The sequence below is a fragment of the Ambystoma mexicanum genome, chromosome 11 (genome assembly GCF_040938575.1).
Source record: "Ambystoma mexicanum isolate Mex_15411 chromosome 11, UKY_AmexF1_1, whole genome shotgun sequence".
In the NCBI taxonomy this organism is placed as follows: Eukaryota; Metazoa; Chordata; class Amphibia; order Caudata; family Ambystomatidae; genus Ambystoma; species Ambystoma mexicanum.
In genome coordinates this window covers 1,181,473,501-1,181,496,463 of record NC_090934.1, presented here as the reverse complement: position 1 = coordinate 1,181,496,463, position 22,963 = coordinate 1,181,473,501, and the positions used below count along the sequence as shown (strand labels likewise).

The 22,963-nt window shown below is 48.3% G+C and overlaps 1 protein-coding gene across 1 annotated transcript in view; it reads right to left on the bottom strand.

Annotated features, from left to right (window-relative positions):
• The window catches only part of LMAN1L (lectin, mannose binding 1 like), a 463,181-nt gene that overhangs the window by 78,734 nt on the left and 361,484 nt on the right, over nt 1-22,963 (bottom strand). The window contains exon 10 of the mRNA XM_069625277.1: nt 15,182-15,258. Within this exon, the coding sequence (XP_069481378.1) occupies nt 15,182-15,258 (77 nt within the window). The remainder of the gene's footprint in view (nt 1-15,181; nt 15,259-22,963) is intronic.

The following is a 22,963-nucleotide window of genomic DNA, read 5'->3' as shown; positions in this document are numbered from 1 at the left end:
ATTGATTACCTGATCATCCTTGGGTGCTAAACCCGGTGCCGGGAGTGGACAAGTGCCGGGGTGGCCACACAAACACCCATTGAGGAAAATGTGCTGAGTTGTGCACTGATTGGAATTACCTATAATCAATATGTTTGTACGTGGGAGGGCACAGTCCATTGCAAGTGGGGGAATAAACAACCAGACCCACCAACACCGAGCCCACAGATACTTGTGAATTTTACTGGCAGTGAAGGACTGAGTGCCTACGCCCCATATACCTCATTTGTACGCCCGCCCCCTGGCTGAGCCCACCCGGCAGACAATATCCTGGTCACTCGTGGGTGTCTTGCTCCTACAGGACTGTATTGCTGATACACGAGCTCTATAACCCCTGCCGGGTTGTGGTAGTGTGCCGGCTGGTACGGCTGACAAGGGAAACATGCGGAAACAGGAAAAGGCGGCGGAAGGTGCGAGCGTGAAAAAAAAGGGCCCAGTGGATTCCTTCACCAGCAGCCAGGCAGTTGGCCATGAACATCAACATCCGACCCGGATGCGGATAGACTGGTGACAGAGTCGACGCCTAACCACCATAGTGCAAAATGGCTTCCTATCCATCAATGTTAAGCTGGATGATATTGTCAATACTATTGGAGCACTGAAAACTAGAGTTGACAAAGAAAGCCTAAGACTCACGGAGGCAGAAAACAGAATCGGCACAAACGAAAATACCATCGCGCGACATGACCAAGATATAGCCCAGCTCAAGGAAGGCATGAATAAATTGCAAAATAAGTGCGAGAACCTAGAATCCCAAAGAAAAAATATACGAATTGTGGGGGTCTCAGGAAAGTTTGGGAAGGGCACAATGGAGCAACAGGTGGAAAATCTTCTCAAGAACCTTTTTGGAACAAACTCCTTCTCAAAGCAATTTCTGGTTGAAAAAGCCCACCGCACACTGGCTCCCGCGCCGAGCCCTGGAGCTCCACCGCGCATGATCATTGCAAGGCTTTTGAATTATAGAGACAGAGACACAATCCTCAGAATGGCAAGAGAAATCGGGACACTACAATATGAGGAGAGCCGCATACATATCTACCCGGATTTCGCCGCAGGTGTGCTGGCCAGCAGAAGGTCATATGAACCGGTCAAGCGCCTGTTGAGGGCTTGACAGGTCCCATACGCACCAATATTCCCGGCCAAGATGTGGATTCATTATGGAGGGAGGGCACACTTTTTTTAAATTCCTGCTGCTGCTTTGGCGTATGTAGAATCTAACATACCCCTACCTCCTAGGGGCCGTGGGCCGAACCAAAACGGAAGATCTCTGCCGGCGGCGGGAGGTCAAGACCTTGCTGATTGATCCAAGACACGCACATATCCTTTGTTTTTGCTTATCGATCTGTAACGGATCTCTGCTCCCGCTGGGGGGCTCTGAGTAATGTTTGAACGGGCCGTGAGCCCGCTCTGGTGGCCTCGTGACAGAAACGTGGCACCCACAGGAAAGTTCCTACAAGTTTTAAGGGATCATCGTCAAGTTGGGTGGATGATGTGGGTGGAGGATGGCGTTGGGGGAATAAGGAAGTTGTAAAATGTTATTGCTACTGGGACAAGTTGCGGTCCTGGGGGGAGAGGCAGTTGAATAAAAGCTCCAGGTTGGTTGAAATCGGGTCTGGCGGGTGCTGGCTGCGTCCACATCAGGTATATGCGAGCTATGATGGGAATTACAGCACGGTACAATTTATATACATGGAGAAATGGGTGATGGGGTGAAGATCACCTTACTATCCTGGAATGTCCTGGGACTAAATAACCCAATAGAAGCAAGAAAGGTGTGGAACTATGTCGCCAGGCATAGACCGCAGACTCTAATGCTCCAAGAAACGCATGCTCAGGTGTCTGTGAACACAAACATAATGGCTAAATGGGGCAAACTGCGCTACTACACTGAGTATTCCTCGCAGTCCAGCGGAGTCATAACACTTATATACACCACACTGGGGTTTCGGACCACAGGACACGAAGTAGACCCTGTGGGAAGATATGTGCTGGTATGGGGGGAAATAGCTGGCAAATAACCCTGGTGAACACCTATGGTCCCAACATAGACAACCCAGATGTCATGATCTCTGCTTCCAAAAGGTCAGGGTTTTCCCAACTCCCTTGGAAGCAGATCCATAACCCAGGTTCCGAGTGCCAACCAGTCCCAATTGGGACCTTTTGGACCCAATCCTGGCGCCAGTGGCACCAGGCTCATAAATATGCCCAGTCCCAGCGCTGGAAGCGCCGGGCTCATAATGCTTGGGTGGACTTACCTGCAGCAGACCATGCTGCTTACTTGCCTGCCAGTTGAGTCTCTGATCCTCTTCTGTTTGGAACTACTTTTCCTGTTGGGTGGGGCAGGAGCCACTCCTTAGATTCAGAACACTGGAACTCTTCTGGAAAGCAGGAACTCTTTTCTTAGGCGTGGCTGTGGAAGGAGAAACCTAAGCACTACAGGAGGCTATTTAAACTACACCCGATGGATGAATCTTGCTTTGCGTTATTCTGCATCCTCAGCAGCAGAACGCTCATCGTGTCTTCTGCATCTGATCCTGGGCCTAAGGAAAAAGGCTTACCATTCTGAATCCAGTCTTCAGCAACACCTATAAAGACAAGAAAGAACAGGTTAGCATTACGGTCTTCAGTGACAGCTCTTCACTTACCTGGTCCATCGGCTGTCACCAACGCCTCGCGCTGCATTCCGGCATCTGAAAGACAAAGGCTTACCTACTCTTCGTGCGCTCCGGAGGTCTTCACACTGCATTCCGGCATCTGAAAGACAAAAGCTTACCAACTCTTCGCACGCTCCGGAGGCCTTCGGCGCTGCATCCCGCATCTGAAAGACAAAACAAGGTGCGTTTAAAGACATTGGGGAACTTTAATACTCACGTGCCATTACTCCTTTCCACATCTAACCCAGTGGGTATTCCGGCACCCTGCAGCCGCCCCGAACTTGTACCTGCAAAATAAAAAGACAGTTAGAGCACATCGTGAAGCAGGCAACAAGCGCTTACTTACGTGCTTCCAGGCGCTTCTATTCATCACACGGGCTCCATCTTCAACTCACTTCAGCCCGCCATCCGCCATCGCCGGAACCCTGCAAAACAAGAGACATCATTACTAAAGACTTTAAAGACATTAGAATTACTCGAAACTTACCGTTCGTGCAGTAAACGACGGACAGCAGTCCTCTGAAGTCAAGAGGCCTGCTCCCCTTATCCAGTGAAGAAACTGGTTACAGCACCCTGCCTCGAGGCAGATGGAGAGCACGGCATTCACTTACCTACGGTGAGAGCGTTAACCTTTGGGGTTCTACAGGAGAAGAGAAAGGGAAGAAGAGAGAGACATTCAATAACCCAGTTCATTAATCCCACATTTTCTATCTGCAGACATCTTACCCTTCGATACAGTGCACAGAGGTCCAGCCCAAAGAGCCAGCCGTGTGTTACACATTACCTTTGAAGATACGGTATATGCCCAGTCAAGACCGGCGCCTCTACGGGAATCAGGTGAGCGTTACAGAACGCAAAGCCTACCACAAAACTCCCGTCCAGGCGCTATGGAAACCTCGGATACCGACCAGCTAGCCCAGTTACTTGGGGAACTAAGGGCAGAAGTGCATGCAGCCCGTCAGGAAACAAACGCTCTAAGAAGGGAACTGATTATTTCCAAGGAGCGAACAGATGATCTCGCTAGACAATTGCTACAGTCACAAGCCGGACAGACCCCGTTACCCGCATCTGGGGGAAATCTTCCTTCTACATCCTCTATGAATCCAGTGCAGATCAACCTACCTGGGAATGTACCTCTGGCTCCGCCCGAACGATTTTCTGGTGACCCAAAGAGGTTTGCAGTATTTATCAATCAGTGCCGGTTGCATTTCTTATGCCGGCCAGCAGCCTTTCCAACTGATCAAGCTAAAGTAGCTTTCGTGCTTTCGTACCTTAGTGGCAATGCGGCAGACTGGTCGATCCCTCTAGTAAATCAAGATGATCCGGTCCTCCATGATTTTCAAGCTTTTCAGCTCAGTATGGAAAAACTGTTCGCAAGACATTCACAGGGGCAGGCCTTGGACAATGAGCTTCTTTCGTTGCGACAAGGTAATCAAGACCTTTTGGCTTATATTGCGTCTTTCAACAGACTGATAGTGGAAACTCACTGGCCTGAGGACAAAAGGATTACGCTGTTTTATAGAGGTCTACGCGGAGAGCTCAAAGATGTGCTAGCCCAAGTAGTGAATCCCCCACAAGATTGTTCGGACTATATAGACTTAGTCGTTCAAATAGATCACAGACTGCAGAACAGGAAGGCCGATCGTTCCAAGTTTGATGCTCGAGTATTTTCCAAACCGCCAACTCCTTCCAAAGGAGTAGACTCCGGGGAACCCATGCAAAAAGGGGGTCTGAAAGGTCCTCTAACACAAAAGGAGCGGGAAACGAGAAAACAGTTGCAATTATGCCTCTATTGCGGAAACTCAGGGCACTTTCTTCGAGACTGTCTGGTGAAACCTGCCAAGAAGGCAGCAGGAGCTGCAGTTACCAAAGTTACAAACTCTGAGCAGGGAAACGACCTCGCCCGACAAGAATAGAGGTCCTCTTGCCGAGTGTGAAAACCAGTTCCGTGACCTCGCATTTCGTGATACCTATGGTCCTCATTAGCCCTGATAATCCGGATCGATTGCATGCAATTGAAGCTTACGTCGACAGCGGTGCCATCGGCAATTATGTGGATCATGAAATGGTTTTGAGGATGAATCTAACTCTTTGTCCCAAGGCTGTAAAGGACGTCATTACTACGGTGGATGGTACGTAGATAGCCTCCGGGCCAGTAACGCATACCACTCAAGAAGTGACGCTAGTAAGTCAAGATGGACACCATGATAAGATCGTGTTCGATGTGATCAAGGCCCCTCAGTTTCAGATTATTCTAGGAATACCTTGGTTAGAGAAACACAATCCTCTGATCGATTGGCGAGCAAGAACGGTCCAGTTTCCAGAATGTGTCTCTACTTGTCACCCTCCACCTGGTGTTGCACTGGCAGCAATTTCTTCAGAGACTCCCCAGTTACCTCCCGAATACCTAGAATACCAAGATGTTTTCCGGAAGGATCAGGCTAACTCTCTACCTCCTCATAGGTTTTATGACTGCCAGATCGACCTGATACCTGGATCTACTCCTCCTTGTAGTAGAATTTATGCCCTCACCGAGCCTGAGAACCTTCACCTTCGACAATACCTGGATCAATACCTGGAAAATGGGTTTATTCGTCCTTCCAAGTCCCCTGCTTCTTCAGCTTTGTTCTTCGTTCCAAAAAAGGAAGGAGACCTTAGAACTTGTATAGATTATCGCTCCCTGAACCAGATCACCGTTAAGAATAGATATCCGTTACCTTTGATCCCTGAACTCCTGGACCAAGTCAGAAAAGCATGCATATATACAAAGCTGGATCTTAGAGGAGCTTACCACTTGGTACGAGTAAAAGAGGGCGATGAATGGAAGACGGCCTTCCGCACCAAGTATGGGCTATTTGAATATCAGGTCATGCCCTTCGGGCTTTGTAATGCCCCGGCCGCCTTTCAATATTTTATGAACGATGTCCTCAGAGAGCTCATAGATGTGTGTGTTGTTGTTTACATTGACGACATCCTCGTTTATTCTTCATCGGAATCTGAACATCGGAAACACGTGAAAATGGTCCTCGAAAGATTGCGTCAACACAAACTTTTCGCTAAGTTGGAAAAATGTGTTTTCAACGTGACTGAAGTTGAATTCTTGGGATTCATATTATCACCTGGCGGAGTGCGTATGGATTCAAAGAAGGTCGATGCAGTTCTCAAATGGCCATCACCATCCTCCGTAAAAGGTGTGCAAAGCATGTTAGGCTTCGCTAACTTTTACCGCAGGTTTATCCCCGAATTCTCTCCAATAGTCCAGCCCATCACTGCCTTGTTAAAGAAAAACAAACATTTTGAATGGTCTACCGAGGCGGAACAAGCTTTCCAGGATTTGAAGACTAAATTTATCTCTGCACCAATCTTAAAACACCCTCGCCCCGAACTCCCCTACATCGTGGAAACTGATGCTTCAAGCCTTGCCATGGGGGCAGTTCTATCACAAAAGGACCCGGTAACCAATCAGTTGCATCCCGTGGCATTTTGGTCCCGCAAATTCTCGCCTCCTGAAATCAATTACACGATTACTGACAAGGAACTTCTGGCTATCAAGTCTGCCTTTAAGGCTTGGCGGCATTATCTGCTGGGGGCCCGACACACCGTTACTGTGATTACGGATCACCGAAACCTGCAATATTTGAAAACCGCAAAAGCCCAATCCTCTAGACAACTCCGTTGGGCATTATTCTTTGCCGAGTTTGACTTCATAATTACCTATCGACCTGGTACAAAAAATGGTAAAGCTGATGCCCTTTCTCGGATGGGAGTGGAAGAACACTTGATCAACCCTAAACCTGTACCAATCATTCCCGAACAAAGAATTCTGGGTGTAATCGCCACAGAATCCATAGAGGACGTTAAGGATAAAGCCAGGCAACTTGTAACTCCAGCAGACATACAGAATTGGCATCTGCAGGGAAAGGACTTTGCAGTAAAGGACAACTTATTGTATTTCCAAGAACGATTATACCTACCCAGCACAGATTTACAGAAAAAAGTAATCTCTTGTTATCACGATTCTTTAATGGAAGGACATCCCGGTATAGCCAAGACCTCAGAAAAGATCAAGCGATACTTCTGGTGGCCGTCTTGGAAAAAAGATATCAGAGACTTTATAATGTCCTGTGAAGTATGCGCCCAAAACAAGAGTCAAAAGGAAAGACCAGCAGGCCTCTTACGCCCTATTGACATCCCACCTCGCCCTGGGCATACGCTTTCTATGGACTTCATCACCGATCTACCTCCATGCTCCGGATACAATACGATTCTAGTAATCGTGGACTTATTCTCCAAGATGGCTCATTTCATTCCGCTCAAAGGCTTGCCAACAGCAGCAACTCTGGCCCGAGAATTTCTCAAAAACATCGTCCGACTGCACGGTTTTCCTTCAGTTCTAATTTCGGATCGAGGTAGTCAATTTATTTCTCATTTTTGGCGAAGTTGCTGTCGGTCGGCTCAAATTGATGTGAGACTATCGACCAGTCACCACCCTCAGACCGACGGACAAACTGAGAGGACCAATCAAACTCTGGAACAGTATTTACGCTGCATGCTGCAACAAACTGAAAAAACTTGGAAAGACATCCTTTGGATAGCCGAATATGCCTACAATAACTCTGTCCATTCGGGAACGGGGAAAACCCCGTTTTTTCTTTTGTACGGCAGTCACCCTCGAACCTCGGAGTTGGATCCCCTCCAAGATCTTGAAACACCAGCAGTAGACTACCTGCATTCTACAATCACCCAAGCCTTTAAGGAAGCTGTTTCTCACCTTCAAAGGGCTAAAGAACAATACAAGAAAGGAGCAGATCAACATCGGAAGGAAGCCCCTCAATATCAAGTAGGGGATCAAGTCTGGTTATCCACCAAATATCTACCACTAAAAGGGCCACGCACATTCAACCCAAGATACCTTGGTCCCTATTCCATCACTACCATAGTAAACCCAGTAGCGGTCAAGTTGGACTTGCCCCCGCACATGAAGATACATCCGGTCTTCCACGTCTCTCTATTAAAACCCGTGCAACCTCAAACCCGACTAACCAAATCTCCAAAACCTATCCTAGTTGATGGAGAACTCGAGTTTGAAGTCAAAAGCATTCTGGACTCCAAGATCTCCAAATCTAAACTATTCTACCTAATTGACTGGAAAGGCTACGGCCCCCAAGAGAGATCGTGGGAACCTGCTGAATATGTCCATGCTCCTCGCCTAATCAAAAGATTTCACCGAACATTTCCTGACAAGCCAAAACCCCCGGAGAAGCCCGGTTTGGGAGGGGCCTTGAGGGGGGGGAACTGTCATGATCTCTGCTTCCAAAAGGTCAGGGTTTTCCCAACTCCCTTGGAAGCAGATCCATAACCCAGGTTCCGAGTGCCAACCAGTCCCAATTGGGACCTTTTGGACCCAATCCTGGCGCCAGTGGCACCAGGCTCATAAATATGCCCAGTCCCAGCGCTGGAAGCGCCGGGCTCATAATGCTTGGGTGGACTTACCTGCAGCAGACCATGCTGCTTACTTGCCTGCCAGTTGAGTCTCTGATCCTCTTCTGTTTGGAACTACTTTTCCTGTTGGGTGGGGCAGGAGCCACTCCCTAGATTCAGAACACTGGAACTCTTCTGGAAAGCAGGAACTCTTTTCTTAGGCGTGGCTGTGGAAGGAGACACCTAAGCACTACAGGAGGCTATTTAAACTACACCCGATGGATGAATCTTGCTTTGCGTTATTCTGCATCCTCAGCAGCAGAATGCTCATCGTGTCTTCTGCATCTGATCCTGGGCCTAAGGAAAAAGGCTTACCATTCTGAATCCAGTCTTCAGCAACACCTATAAAGACAAGAAAGAACAGGTTAGCATTACGGTCTTCAGTGACAGCTCTTCACTTACCTGGTCCATCGGCTGTCACCAACGCCTCGCGCTGCATTCCGGCATCTGAAAGACAAAGGCTTACCTACTCTTCGTGCGCTCCGGAGGTCTTCACACTGCATTCCGGCATCTGAAAGACAAAAGCTTACCAACTCTTCGCACGCTCCGGAGGCCTTCGGCGCTGCATCCCGCATATGAAAGACAAAACAAGGTGCGTTTAAAGACATTGGGGAACTTTAATACTCACGTGCCATTACTCCTTTCCACATCTAACCCAGTGGGTATTCCGGCACCCTGCAGCCACCCCGAACTTGTACCTGCAAAATAAAAAGACAGTTAGAGCGCATCGTGAAGCAGGCAACAAGCGTTTACTTACGTGCTTCCAGGCGCTTCTATTCATCACACGGGCTCCATCTTCAACTCACTTCAGCCCGCCATCCGCCATCGCCGGAACCCTGCAAAACAAGAGACATCATTACTAAAGACTTTAAAGACATTAGAATTACTCGAAACTTACCGTTCGTGCAGTAAACGACGGACAGCAGTCCTCTGAAGTCAAGAGGCCTGCTCCCCTTATCCAGTGAAGAAACTGGTTACAGCACCCTGCCTCGAGGCAGATGGAGAGCACGGCGTTCACTTACCTAAGGTGAGAGCGTTAACCTTTGGGGTTCTACAGGAGAAGAGAAAGGGAAGAAGAGAGAGACATTCAATAACCCAGTTCATTAATCCCACATTTTCTATCTGCAGACATCTTACCCTTCGATACAGTGCACAGAGGTCCAGCCCAAAGAGCCAGCCGTGTGTTACACATTACCTTTGAAGATACGGTATACGCCCAGTCAAGACCGGCGCCTCTACGGGAATCAGGTGAGCGTTACACCAGACTTCGATCTGAAAATAATCGAAGCCCTTAACAAGCGAGACACAACTACCATCATATGGGGCGGTGATTTTAATGTGGCACTCGACCCTGTACTGGATAGGTCAACCAATGTGGTAAGAGCGCCTGTGAAAACGGTTGTAACCCTAAGTCAACTCCTCTCACAATTATCACCGATAGATACATGACGGGCACTGCACCCGGATCGTAGACGATACACATATTACTCCTCCGTGCATGACAGCCAGTCACGCATAGACTATTGGTTCATATCCTCAGATATTTCAAGTACACTGAAACACTGTGAAATCCTACCCCGCACACTGTCCGATCATTCCCCGGTTCTACTGGGCCTCGTATTCAAAGATATCCCTAGACCAGCGAGAAGATGGAGAATGCCGGGGGGCTTGCTCGGGGATGCAAATGTGGTCGAGGCCCTACACGAAGAAATAGCCAACTTTTTTGCAGATAATTTGGAGACGGTGGATCGGGTCTCCACAGTGTGGAAAACCTTTATGGTCTGGGTCAGAGGGGTCCTTATGTCCAAATCCACGGGCCTTTTTAGGGGTATAAGACAGGAACTTGAGGGGGTGGAAAAGGAACTAAAAGAATTGGAAGAGTCATATAGTCGCACACATGATAGAGAAACCCTTGCTGAAATCCACAAACTCCTTAGAAACTTTGACAACTTAGCCATAAGAGAGATATGATACATTGCGGCCCCTACATGGGCGTGCCGGTATGGAGAGGGAAACAAGGTGGGGAAAACTTTGGCCAACCTGATTAAACAGAAAAGACAACTGACCCTGATCGCTGCCATCCAAACAGCGCAAAATACAATAATCACAAGTGAGCAGGGTATCAACGACAAATTTGTCCAATTCTATAAAACACTCTATGCAAACAAAAACCAAAAAAACCCCTCCGAGATAAAAGAATACTTGTCCCCATTGGGTCTCCCGACGCCCCCAAATGAAAACAGAATGGCTCTGGAGCAGCCTGTCACGATAAAAGAAATCTCAGTGGCAATCAAAGATCTCTCTTTGGGCAGGGCCCCGGGTTCAGATGGACTGGGGGCCGAATTTTATAAAGAGTTCCATGAGGAACTGATCCCTATAATGCTGAAGACATGGGAAGAAGCCCTAGAACAACACATATTGCCCCTGACAATGAGAGAAGCCATAATTACTGTGCTGCCCAAGCCCTGACGCCCGCCCTATGATATGTCATTTTACAGACCTCTTTTGCTTATAAACACTGATGCAAAGTTTTTTGCGAAGGTCTTGGCGAACCGTATGTTACCCATAGTTCCCACACTGGTCCACCCAGACCAGAGTGGGTTTATCCCTCATAGATCTACCACCTTAAATCTACGTAGGCTGTTTGGGATAATGGCACAGATAGACCCGGACAGACATGCGATTGCGGTGTCCCTCGATGCCGAGAAGGCGTTTGACTCAGTCTCGTGGGAATACCTCTTCACAGTGCTGGAGGCATTCGGGATGGGACCCAATTTTATCAGATATGTGCGGTTTATTTATACTAGACCCGGGGCAAGAGTGTGTACCAACAGAACTATGCCTGAAATGTTTGAACTAGGCAGAGGCACCAGACAGGGATGCCTGTTTTCACCAATTCTATTTGCCCTAACGATAGAGCCCATGGCCGCTGCTGTTAGATTACGACACAAAGACAAGGGTATCGTGATGAAAGGCTCTACCCAATTAATCTCACTGTATGCGGACGATATGCTCTTATATATCCGTGAACCTGATAAAAATATTGTACCCATAATGGAAGACATACACGAGTTCGCCGACTACTCCGGATACACAGTGAACAATGCCAGGTCAGAAATGTTCCCACTAACCCCTTCCACGTGGTGCCCGGAAACAACGTGCGGTCTTAAATGGTCTGAAGAGCACATTAGATACCTGGGGTACTGGTCTCCAGGAGCAGACAATCCCTGTATGCTGACAATCATGGTTGGGCACTACAATCACTTAACACGAAACTACAGGTGTGGAGACACCTCCCCATCTCACTACATGGCAGGATAGCAGTAATTAAAATGATCATCCTTCCTAAGCTACTATATCTATTTGTGAATATTCCCATGTGGCCTGGTAAGGACTTCTTCTCCAGACTTCGGTCAATGGTAACCACGTTCCTCTGGAATGGGAAGACGGCCAGAATAGGGTGGGAAAAAATGGTGGAACCATATTGCTCCGGGGGCATTTGAGCTTTACTACCTGGTTGCACAGGCACAATTTGCGAGATATTGGTACGATGTGGTAGACGACCCGCCCCATACATGGATAGAAACACACACAGTTGCACCCACGGATATAAGATCAGTCATTTTTGACCCACGACACAAAGACATATGTGAATATGATCCTGTCAGTTGCGCTGTTCGAGCATGGGGGGAAATATGTAGGAGACAAACTGGAAACACCCTATAACCCGCAGATTCCCTTATGGAAGTTTCCTGGCATCCCCCCCACATTTGATACAGATATACAGGAAACCTGGGACCCTAATGGGGAAATGATGGTGGGCGACACGTTCATAGAAGGGAAATTCACAACTTTGACAGACATCTCGAGAGCCATGGGAAGGGGGCCGCTTCGGACACTCCATTATTATCGGATGAGGTCTGCATTTCAGGCGAGATGGCCGCTCTTCCCCGATGAGCCACCTACACACCCATGTTTGCAATTGATTACATCCCCGGGAGGGCTGGGAATCTCCAAATTATATGCATCAGTGCAAGCCCATACCCCTACGGTAAATAAGGTTAAAGAAAAATGGGAAACTGATTAACAGATCACCATACCCGATGAGAAATGGGGAAAGTACTGTGCACATACCAAAAAAAAAATCACTCAATGCTTGACTACGCCAGTTACAATTTAACATTTTAAATAGATTACACTACACACCGGCAAAAATAGCCAAATTTGCACCAGACTCCCCGAGCGAATGCCCTAAATGCGGCACCCCACAAGCAGGACCCTTCCATATGTACTGGTATTGTCCCGAACTGTTACGGTTCTGAGGGATGGTGGCCAAAATGCTGGCGGAAATTACACAAATATCTCCATACTTCAATACTCAAAAATATTTATTCGGGAATCTGGGAAATGTTCCGAAAAGACTAGAAGACTTTTTAATGCATCATGCGCCATTGCTAAAACATGCATCCTGCAGGCCTGGAAAAGCCCCACACCACCATGCATGAACACTTTTTTTTGCGAGAACGGACATACGGCAATGAAAATGAGGAACAGTATGTATTGACCCAACCGAAAATGAGTCGGCCGAAGGACATTTGGGGCCTGTTCAGGGTATACCTATGCAAACTGCTTTCGGACAATGAAACCTCTATGTAAAAAACACCTATGAGACTGTATAATGTGCCATTGCATGATATGTTAGATACGATGTTGTGAGCAAGCTATTGTACCTGCTATGACCACTAATAAAAAGATGTTTAAAGAAAAAAGAAAGAAGAGGAAGGAGGTATGCCTGTCGGGATGTGCATGTTTAACCTTCATGATTAGGATAACTGCTGGTTAAGTACTGGCCTGGTGGTGAGTAGGAGTTGTATTCACCACTCATCCCTGTACTCCTGCAGAGAAGTAGTTATTTTGTCAGAAGTAACTTCTAGCATGCTAGGTCAGTCCAGGGCAGAACTTAGAGGAGTAGGCATGAGAAGGTGTAATTTAACCAGGGGCAAGGAGCTAGAAGTGGTGAGAGAGGGGGTGTCTTGGGGCTACAACCCTAGAGCAAGATGGTGGTCTACTGATCACTGGTGCCCCATGGCCCATTGCACAAAGCTGGCAAAGGGTGCTGGGGCAGCCCTGGCAAAGATCAGCCACTGCCTAAGCCTATAGGTGAAGGCCTACTAAGTGATCCAAGCTTGCAACATAGTGGGCATGGAATGCCCCCCGCACCCGCCATCTTACTCAATCGAAGAGGATTTAAGAACCCCTCAGACCCACAGCCCGAAGACAAAGACCATGGGTCTGAAGCTGAGTCTGGAGACGGATGGGCAGTCCCCATTGCTGGAAACCTTGTACGAGACTTTCTTTATGAACTTTGACAGAGACATTGCCTTATCTGTTGCACATATCAGAATAAACTCTCTTGGGTTACCGAAAGACCCCAGCGTGCCGCTCTACGCATCCCATTGGCTAGCCTATCAAAAGTGTTAATACAATTAAAAAATATTTTAATAGCTTCTTTTGCACAGAATACACACCATTTAGTCTCTCAAAATATCTTTCTTTCTTGGAAAGGAAAACACCCAGATTTTAACCAATCATATGTTTCTTATGTGTGCACAAAGTTAATGTTTAATTGTTGGTCATCACCACTGATTGTTATTGCTCATTAGGAGCACCACCAACCAAAAACAAGTGTAGACCCTGCATCCTGGTCCCTTTCAAGGTCAGCCAGAACCCCAGCACCCCTGCAAAGCCTACCAGTGACCCCTTCATCTCGCCTGTATAGAAAATGCACCTTCAGTTTGTTGGAAACATTCTTGCATTGACAACACATATACCACGCCTGTCCACACCTCGTGGGATGTCACTTTCTCAGTGCTCTCATTCGACATTTAGCCATATGAAGCGGAGATCCCCCAGCCATAAAAAAACAAAGATCCCCCTACAAGATATATGTGCCGCCCACGCTCACCCCCTCCCTTTTTAGTCCTTAACAGTTGCTCCAAACTTTCCTTAAAGGTGCGAGGAATGTTGGGAGCTACATGGCAATCCACGGGCAGTATCACCGGCTCTCGAGCACCCTTGAAAGTTGATAAAAAAAGTTTGAAAGTCCTGGGATTTTCTTATCAGGGGTGGACTGGCCTATAGGGAACTCTGGAGATTTCCAGATAGGCCTCTGCACCCTGGGCCTCTTTTGTGTGGTATTTCCAAATTTTCCAATCGGAAAAGGATTGGTCTTGCTGCAAATGTGTCGTATGAGGCCACTTTGAAATTTATTTCCAGGGCCTTTTTTGGTTCCCAGTCCACGCCTTCTTATTGGTTAGTTTCACCTGAGTACTTCCTTGGCCCGGGACAGTAATTGGCTGGTGTCATGAAAGGGATCTATGAATGGATGGCAACTTTTTTTTATCAACCTACACTTTCGCCAAATTTGTTTTACAGAATTTCCAACATTTTTAACGCAAGATCGGAGGGTGATCCCCGCACCCACCCCTTATGACCCCCCCCACTATCCCTTCTATATACCGTACCTCAACTTACCATCTGTATTTTGTACTAAAAAATGAGTGGCAAAAATAAATCCGACATAAGTGGGTAATGCCCTCGAAAAGCACCCTGCAGTTGAGACGCACAGCTTACTGGACCTCTAGTCGGGTAAGTAGAGACCTTTCATCTAATGTAGCATAGGGTTATTTTGTGAAAAGTTGGCATGAAATTGGCCACCTACAAGGGCACAGCTAAACTTTGGTTAGCCACCTCAGATGACCAATTGTCTTCCTGAACAGTCGAATATCCTGACTTTGATGTATGCCTGACTAACTTGCACTGTTCCTGTACGTCTATATGCTCTTGTGCTTAATGCTACTGTAATGACCTCCTTGATGTAACTACTGTTTGAAGATATGTGCCCGGTTGCCTCCGGGCCATGTTGCGCTATACAAATAAAATAAATACAAATACAGATACAAAAACAAATTCCTCATCCACCATTGTTTTGTGTCAACAGCACCTACCTCACTTCCTGCAGCATCTGAAAAAGGTCCGCCCTTCCATTCAATGCGGCCTCCAGATCAGCGCTGTCGGCCTGGCCCTGAGAGAGAAGAGCGGGGCAGAAAGACAGAGGCAGTTAGGAACATGACTTTATATTAGCACTGTGTACTTGGTCCACTTCTGCATATCCCTCGGGTGGACTTGTTCTCAAACAGAGCAGGTCTGAAAAAGTGGAGGATTCACCTACATGAACAAACTGGAGGAACATCCTCCACTTAACCACAATAAATCAGTGGATTTACTGCATGGTAATTCCGCCTGCGGTAAATCGGTCAAAAACCCACATGAAATCCTATGGGTTCCATTAAGGGGGAATAACACCACCCACGGGACCAAGTGTTAGTAAGGGTAAACAATTCACTGCTGAATTATCTCCAAACTCGTAATGAGGTCCTGTATCTTGTAGGCTTGTCCTTCACATGCCGCTAATATATTTAAAGAAATACGTACTCAGAACTCTGTTCCTGATCAAAATAATCAGGACTCGCTCGGAGTTGTTTGCATAACTCTCACACCCCAAGCTCAGCTGTTGACAACACTCAGAGTTCGCCACCTGCTAGTACCAAACATCACAAAGGTCCTTTCCTCTGAGAATGCCCAGAACCACTTATAATCCAGACAATAGATAACAATCCCAGTGCACAACACGTACCAAGAGCTATACACATGATATTACTGAGGCTTCCTAGGCGCTTTTCTCCTAGTAGTATTCAGACACTCCCAAACCTAGGTTTTAAACATGCAGATTCACCCAGGACTCTCCCATGACCATACTCAGACTCTCAATCAGGCTCATATTAAAAAAGTCATAGGTATACAGTCTTCATAACGAAAATGTTATGAGGAATGCACATATATTGAATCTTTTATAACGAAAAATATAACAAACATGTACGTGGGGGTGGGGTAAAGAGTTAAAGCTTGGGAAAAGGTTGGGGTGGGTTTTTAGGGGTGGAAAACAGGGGTTTATTTGTTATATTTCGTTTGGCCTCTTGTATCCATGCTTGATCTCCTTTGCATTCTGTGAGGAAACTAAACCATGTAATCTGTCTATCCTGGATTATGTGCACCTTTTTCATGGGACCTGTGTCCTGCATTCATACTATGACCAGTATAGCTTCCTTGTGGGTGCTATTGATGAAGTGTTCCTGTACCTATGCTACTACAGAAGTACCCTTGTTGTGGACTGCTAATGCTGTCCTTGAAATGCTACTTCTTTTCTCTCTGATTACAGCAAGAATGAAGAGGGTAATGGGACTGAAAGGTAGTACCTATGCGAGGCAGCATATCAAGCTTTGAGTGGTGACCGTGATGAGGGGGGGCGCAACCAGATATTTGGATCCCTTCATTCTTTTGCTTTGGTGGAGGGGGGGGTCCCACAGGTGTCTGTACCCCGGACCCCAAAAGTGATTAAGATGGCCCTGCTGCCAGCGTTGGACTCTGGGTTGGAATAGACTCTGGATAGGTCCTATTCAAGGTATGACGCCAGCCAATATTGAGCCGGAGTCTGGACAGGCTGTGCCCAGATAGAGCTCCCAGCCACAGCTGGGCTCTGGACAAGGCAGTGCGCTGGACAGGCTTTGTCCTAGGTATGAATCCAGTCATGGCTGGGCTGTGGCCTGGGCTTTTCTTGAGGTAGGCTATGTACCAGGTATTACCCCGACCAGGGTTGGGTTTCGGCAGACTGTGTTTCAGGTAAGATTCGAGGCAGAGTGCAGAGACAATAATTAGACAATAACACTGTAACAGGTTATTGTTAAATTCTACTTCCGGCGTAGAGACAAAGACCCTCATTATAAGTTTGCCGGTATCCGGAGGAAATACTGGCAAACTGACCTTCCCTTTACCTCACAGCTCTAATGCAAATAGGCCCCAATATGTTTGCAGTTCAGGGACCAAATTGAATGGACGCTGGAAGCTGTTCAGCTCATGCTTGCAGCCTAGGAGAAACTGGTTAGCTTGACACCAACGCTGCCAATTGTTTCCCGGTGCCATAGAAACATACGTATGTGACATTAACGCTGTCTCTTTGGGAATCTATACAAGAGAGCTTTAGAACATGCACAAAAGACCTTATAAAGCAAAATGGTTCATATATAATGGGCAAAAGGTTTCAGTTTGCATCGGACTGTGAGCGTGATGTCATGTGCTTTGCAGCCACTGAAGCATTGCATCTAGTGAGAACCCCACACACCCTTTCTTTCCGTCGCTCTCTCCCTTTATTGCCACTAAGCATTTATACAGTCACCCCCTCCCCGTGACTCTTTCCTTTGTACCTCTCTTCTCTTACTGCGGGCAATCTACCTTTTGATTATTCCCCCTTCTGATCTCTCTCCGGCCCCCACCCCCTGTGTCTTTAAAGGAAATCACTGACCGTGACATATGGGAACTAATGAAATACGTTTATTAGCATTTTTAATTCTACTATCCTGATTTTCCCAAATCTTTGTTTTTTTTAAGCATGGATTTAAGTTGTTTGGTCAGTAATCACTTGTGTAATATAGTTTTGCAGTAATGGGAAACTGGTGGTATTTAGAAATAACGCCTGTTTTAATGCTCTGCCAAATCATGAGTTTTGTTGCCAAAGAAGCCACCTGCTTTCATGTGGAGGTAGTTTAAAAATGGGGAATAACTGAAGGGTCCGCATGACTCTAAATCTTTAGGACCCATCCTGTTACCACACCGCATGAGGTAACAGTATTTGATGTTAGTTGTATTGGGGCCATAAGTTTTTGAGAGACGTGTAGTTATGTGAATGTTCTGGTCATGTGTAGGTCATGTGTAGTTATGTGAACAGTTCTGGTCTGACCAGCACAGCAAGATCAGTCCCTGTTGACAGCTGCCAATGTGCCTCTCCGGCCCCGTGAGCCCCCAGCATACAGAGCACACGAGACAATGCTCTCTGTCCGGGATCCAAGGCCGCACTAGTGATCGTGGCATGCCCCGTTTATTACGTGCACAGGCGGCAGAGTTGTGTCACTCCACCGCCTCAGTGTGCCCTTAAATGGACAGGCACCACACTCCTCCTTTTTCATAACAAACTAATACAATAGGAGGCACACATATGCACTTTAAAACATTCCACTGCACACTTGACAACACCCCTTTATTTGCTTCCCTCTCAGGCCCACAAGTCTAATCTCCCTCACTTCAGGTTTTAACCCCCTCGGACACTGTCGAAATATTGCTTCCGCTGGTGCCATTGCAGTCAACGCATTAGGGGTGGCCCTATACTCCCTCAGAAACTGGTATAGTGCCTGCTGTAGACAGTGGCCCTGGCCATGAGCGATGCGGAACACCTTGTTACGAGTCCTCATGAACCTCTCGGCTTCGCCATTGGCACAGGGCCAGACTAGTGTAATCTTCCTGTGTTGTATGCCATACTCTTCCATCAACTGGGCGAAGCCGTCTCCTTGGAATGGCGGTCCATTGTCGGAGCACAGGGTCTGAGGCAGCAACCCATGAGTAGCATAAATCTTTTTCAGAGCAACAGCCACCTTGTCAAACGATACCGATTAGGTGAATTCGACCTCAGGGTACCGTGACCACTCATCCACCACCACGAAGAATGAGTGTCTCTGCCCATGAAGCCAAAGTCTGCATGCACATTCTCCCAGGGCCTTGTTCCTTGGGCCATTGTCTCAATGAGGGGCTCTCTTTGTGCCGGGGCAGCCACCTGGCACCACACACAGTCTGACACAAATTCTTCCACCAGTCTCTCAAGGTCAGGGAACCATACTCTCTGGCGTAGTCTTGCTTTTATCTTCACCGTCCCTTGATGACCCTGGTGGGCCAGTTCAATTACCTGGGGAATCTTACACATCAGTATCGCTATGCGGTCTCCCCCCTGAGTAAGAGCCCTGACTCAACAAATGGCAGCTCCTCCTTCACTCTCCGCAGCTGTTCCAGCGCCAACCGTGTCTCTTGGGTCCTTTGTGCCAGGGTATCCACCTCTGACTTCCACAACCCTTGCTGAAGAGCTGCCTTTAGTATCAGGAAGCACTCATCCTCTGCCGCCTTTGCAAACTCTTGGAGTGGCACTGAGTTTGGGGTCGCCGACTCCACAATTAGCTGTACATGCTCATCAGCCTCCTCAACACTGATGTCTTCACGTCCTTCCACCCCACCTCTGGGATGCCTGGACAGATAATCTGTTGCTTTTTTATTGCCTGGCCGATACACCAGCGAGACCCCATACTCCAGGAGAGCCAGCATCCACTTTTCAATCCGGGCTGGGGGTTTTGATGATGAGCCAGCCATAATCATCAGCAAAGGCTTGTGGTCAGTCACTACTGTCATCGGCCATCCAAGCACGCACAATTGAAAATGCTGACACCCACCACAAGACCGCCAAGGCCCCCCACTCAATCTGCGAGTAGCGCTGCTCCGTTTCCGACAGTGCCTTGCTCGCATTTGCGATCAGTCTGACCTCTGCGTGTGTGTCAGTTTGAGTAAGGATCCCACCCAGACAAAACGGGCTTGCATCCACGACCACCTCAAATGGCAATGATTGTTCAAAACACGCCATGGTGTCTTCTGCCGGTAGCACCCCTTTCACATCTTCAAAAGCATGCTGTTTTAGCAAGCCCCACTGCCACGTCGCATCTTTCCTGGTGAAACTTCTCAAGGACTCCGACCTGGAGGCTAGGTTCCGGATGAAACAGCCACAATAGGTGACCATCCCCAGGAAGCTTCGGACTTCGGTTACATTCTCTGGGGGCCTTGCCTCCACAATGTCCTAGACCTTCCAGGGGTCGAGTGACACACCCCCTTCCTTGAACACAAATCCAAAAAACTCAATTTTTCTTTTGAGGAATTCACATTTTTCTTTATGCAAGGTCAGCCCCAGCACCTGCAGCCATTCCGGAGTCTTTACCAGCTGTTCCATGTGTTCAGCCTCCATCTTTGCAAACACCAGAATATCATCGCTGATGTTGAGGACACCCTTGAGATCCACCATGGCCCCATGGATGACATTTTGGAACAATTCTGCCACCGATGAAACCCTAATGCTTATGTGCTTGTACCAGTGCAGGGCCCGGTACATAGTAAAGGTGGTGATGTATCTTGAGTACCACCTGATGATAGCCCGCCAGCAGGTCAAGCTTCAAAATGAACCAAGCACCTTGCAGTGCTGCGATGATGTCGTCAATCGTGAGTGTGAGGTGTCTCTCTCGCTTGATGACCTTGTATATCCACACAGATCCTCACTGAGTCAGGTTGCTTTGTCTTCCGTGCAATGACCACCAGGTCCCGCAGATGGAATGGGACTCTGCAGTGCTTGAGCACAATCGGCTGTATGGATTAATCGATATGCAGCCTCACAGGTTCGCTGGCCATGCGGCCTATCCCCCCAAAGAGCTGGCAGTACTTTGTGAGAAGTCCCTGTATGTCTTCCACGTACACTGCATAGGCAAAGCTTACAATGCCAAATGTTTCTGCCGCTGTACAGCTCAGGAGAGTGTTGCTGCTTACACTTGTCACATAGAATCGAGCCTAGATGGATGTGCCTCCATGTTCAACTTTCGCCACAAAATGCTCTGGCATATGGAATGGGCTGCTCACCGCCAAATGTGAATATCCCTGCCCTCGGCTTCTGCCCTGGTGGACGGTGCCACCAGGGCATCATAGTGCACCCTTGCCATTATGTTCACTGACGCCCCCCTGTCCACCAGCACAGGTACCATCAACTCATTGACCTGCATGAGACACCGTGGCTGCCTCCTGGTGGTGGCAAGCAGCGCACTGACGCTGGATATGAAGAATATGTTGTCCTCATCCTCTTCCTCCTCTTCGTGAGTCAGGCCATCTTCCCCTTGATCTACCTGGGAGACATTGCGCGGGCGCTGTTGTCGAAAGAAACCTGCCCTTACCAGCCCCCTCTGCACCACTACAGGCAATGGTGCCCTGCACATCTAGGCATAGAGGTCGAGCGCCCACAGCGTCCACACGCCTTCCCCTACACAGTGCAATCCATGGGGTGAAGAAGATTATAACCGCACTTGAGGCATGACTCAAGGGACCTGTCTCCTCTGTCACGAAGGCCACCACCTGGTCATTTGACATCTCTTCCTCCTTGACCTCGGCCCACGGCACACACCTCCTCTGTCTTCCTGAGCCGAATGGCTGCATCCATTTTTGACGCCCGCACCTCGGACACTTCATGGCACCGGCCTAGCTCCAGTATGCGGGGCAGCATGAGTCCCGGTTTCCGCAGCACCTGCCTTCTCAGCTTGCCAGACGAACAGCCCTGTATGAGATGGTTCCTGACCATGGCTAGGGGTTTTCCCAAGCACATGACATCGACATCCGGTGCGCACATCCATATAACGCGGACAGAGACTCATCTTTCTGGCTGACGCTACACATGACAAAACACTCACAGTCCAGTGCTTGCGCAATGCGTTCTTGGCTGCTGTGTATGATGCATCCACGGACTGTAATTATTGAAAGACTGTGCACTGTTGGTTGGTCCTGCTGGGTATAGAAGCGTTGCCACTTTGCTATCCTCATCGGTCTCATCTGTGGCCCAGACATACATTTCCAGCCGGTCTTTTCAGAGCCTCCACCTTGGTCCAAGGCTCGACGGGGCCCCAGAAATATCAAACTCAGGCATTTGTGTAAGCGCCCCTTGCTGTCTTGGCGCATGCGCACCCACTGGGGCTGCTGGCCCTGCCGGCACCTGGGCTCCTGCACCATCTTCCTGGTCACCCATGGTGGTGAGCGCACGAGCACCCCACATAGAAACTGGGGCTGCAACTCACGATGGCCCTCCTCCAGGCAGAATGCACCAAAAAATTAACTGTGCAGATATTAGCTAACACTTCATCATTGGGCTTGTTCTAGTGATTTCCCCTCCACTAGTGTCGAAACAGCAAGGAGTATGGAATAACCTCCCCAGCACACAGGCCAAAGTTCCCAAAAATTGAGCTGGGTGGGACAAAGGAAAGATGAAATTCCTAGGCCACCCATTCTCCTCCCCCAATCTCGAAGAGAAAAGTGTCCAAAAACACTCCAAAAATGGTTTCCAGCAACAGAACATTGCCCCCTGCATGAGGGGGTCCAGGAATTCACGTGAGAGGCGCATGTGCACTCCCAACGGGAGTCGCAACCCACACCACCACGTGTAGACAAAATGGCAGCCGTTCGCATAGAACTTGCCGACTCTGCAGCATGGAAATCTGGAGAAAATGCCCCTAAGAAATCTCACTGCTTTAGCCCTGCGGGTTCATGCATCGGATCAACCATGTGACCTTATCGCCACTGTAGACGGCTGCAGGTGTGCCCTCCGGCCCCGTGAGCACCCCAGCATACAGAGCACATGAGACAAAATGCTCTCTGTCCCGGCTCCACGGTCACACAAGCGATCCGTCACTCGGGGGGGACAGAGTGTCGGTTATCCTGGATCAGTTGAGGGTAGGTTGACGGAGCACCAGGCTTTATGGCACACCTGACTGAGGGTGGGCTCCGATCAGGGTTGGACTGGCCTATATAGAACTCTGGAGATTTCCCAGTAGGCCTCTGCATCCTGGGCCTCTTTTGAGTGGTATTTACACATTTTCCCATAGGAAAAGAGATGGGCTTGCTGAAAATATGTAATATGGTGCCACTTTGAAAATTAATTCCAGGGCCTCTTTTGGTTCCCAGTCCACCCCTGCCTCTGATTGGCATACAAAAAGGCCTTGTGGCCTTGCTGGGGCAGGGCTAACTGGGCAGCTGTCTCGGGAACGTATTGTGGGCGGGTA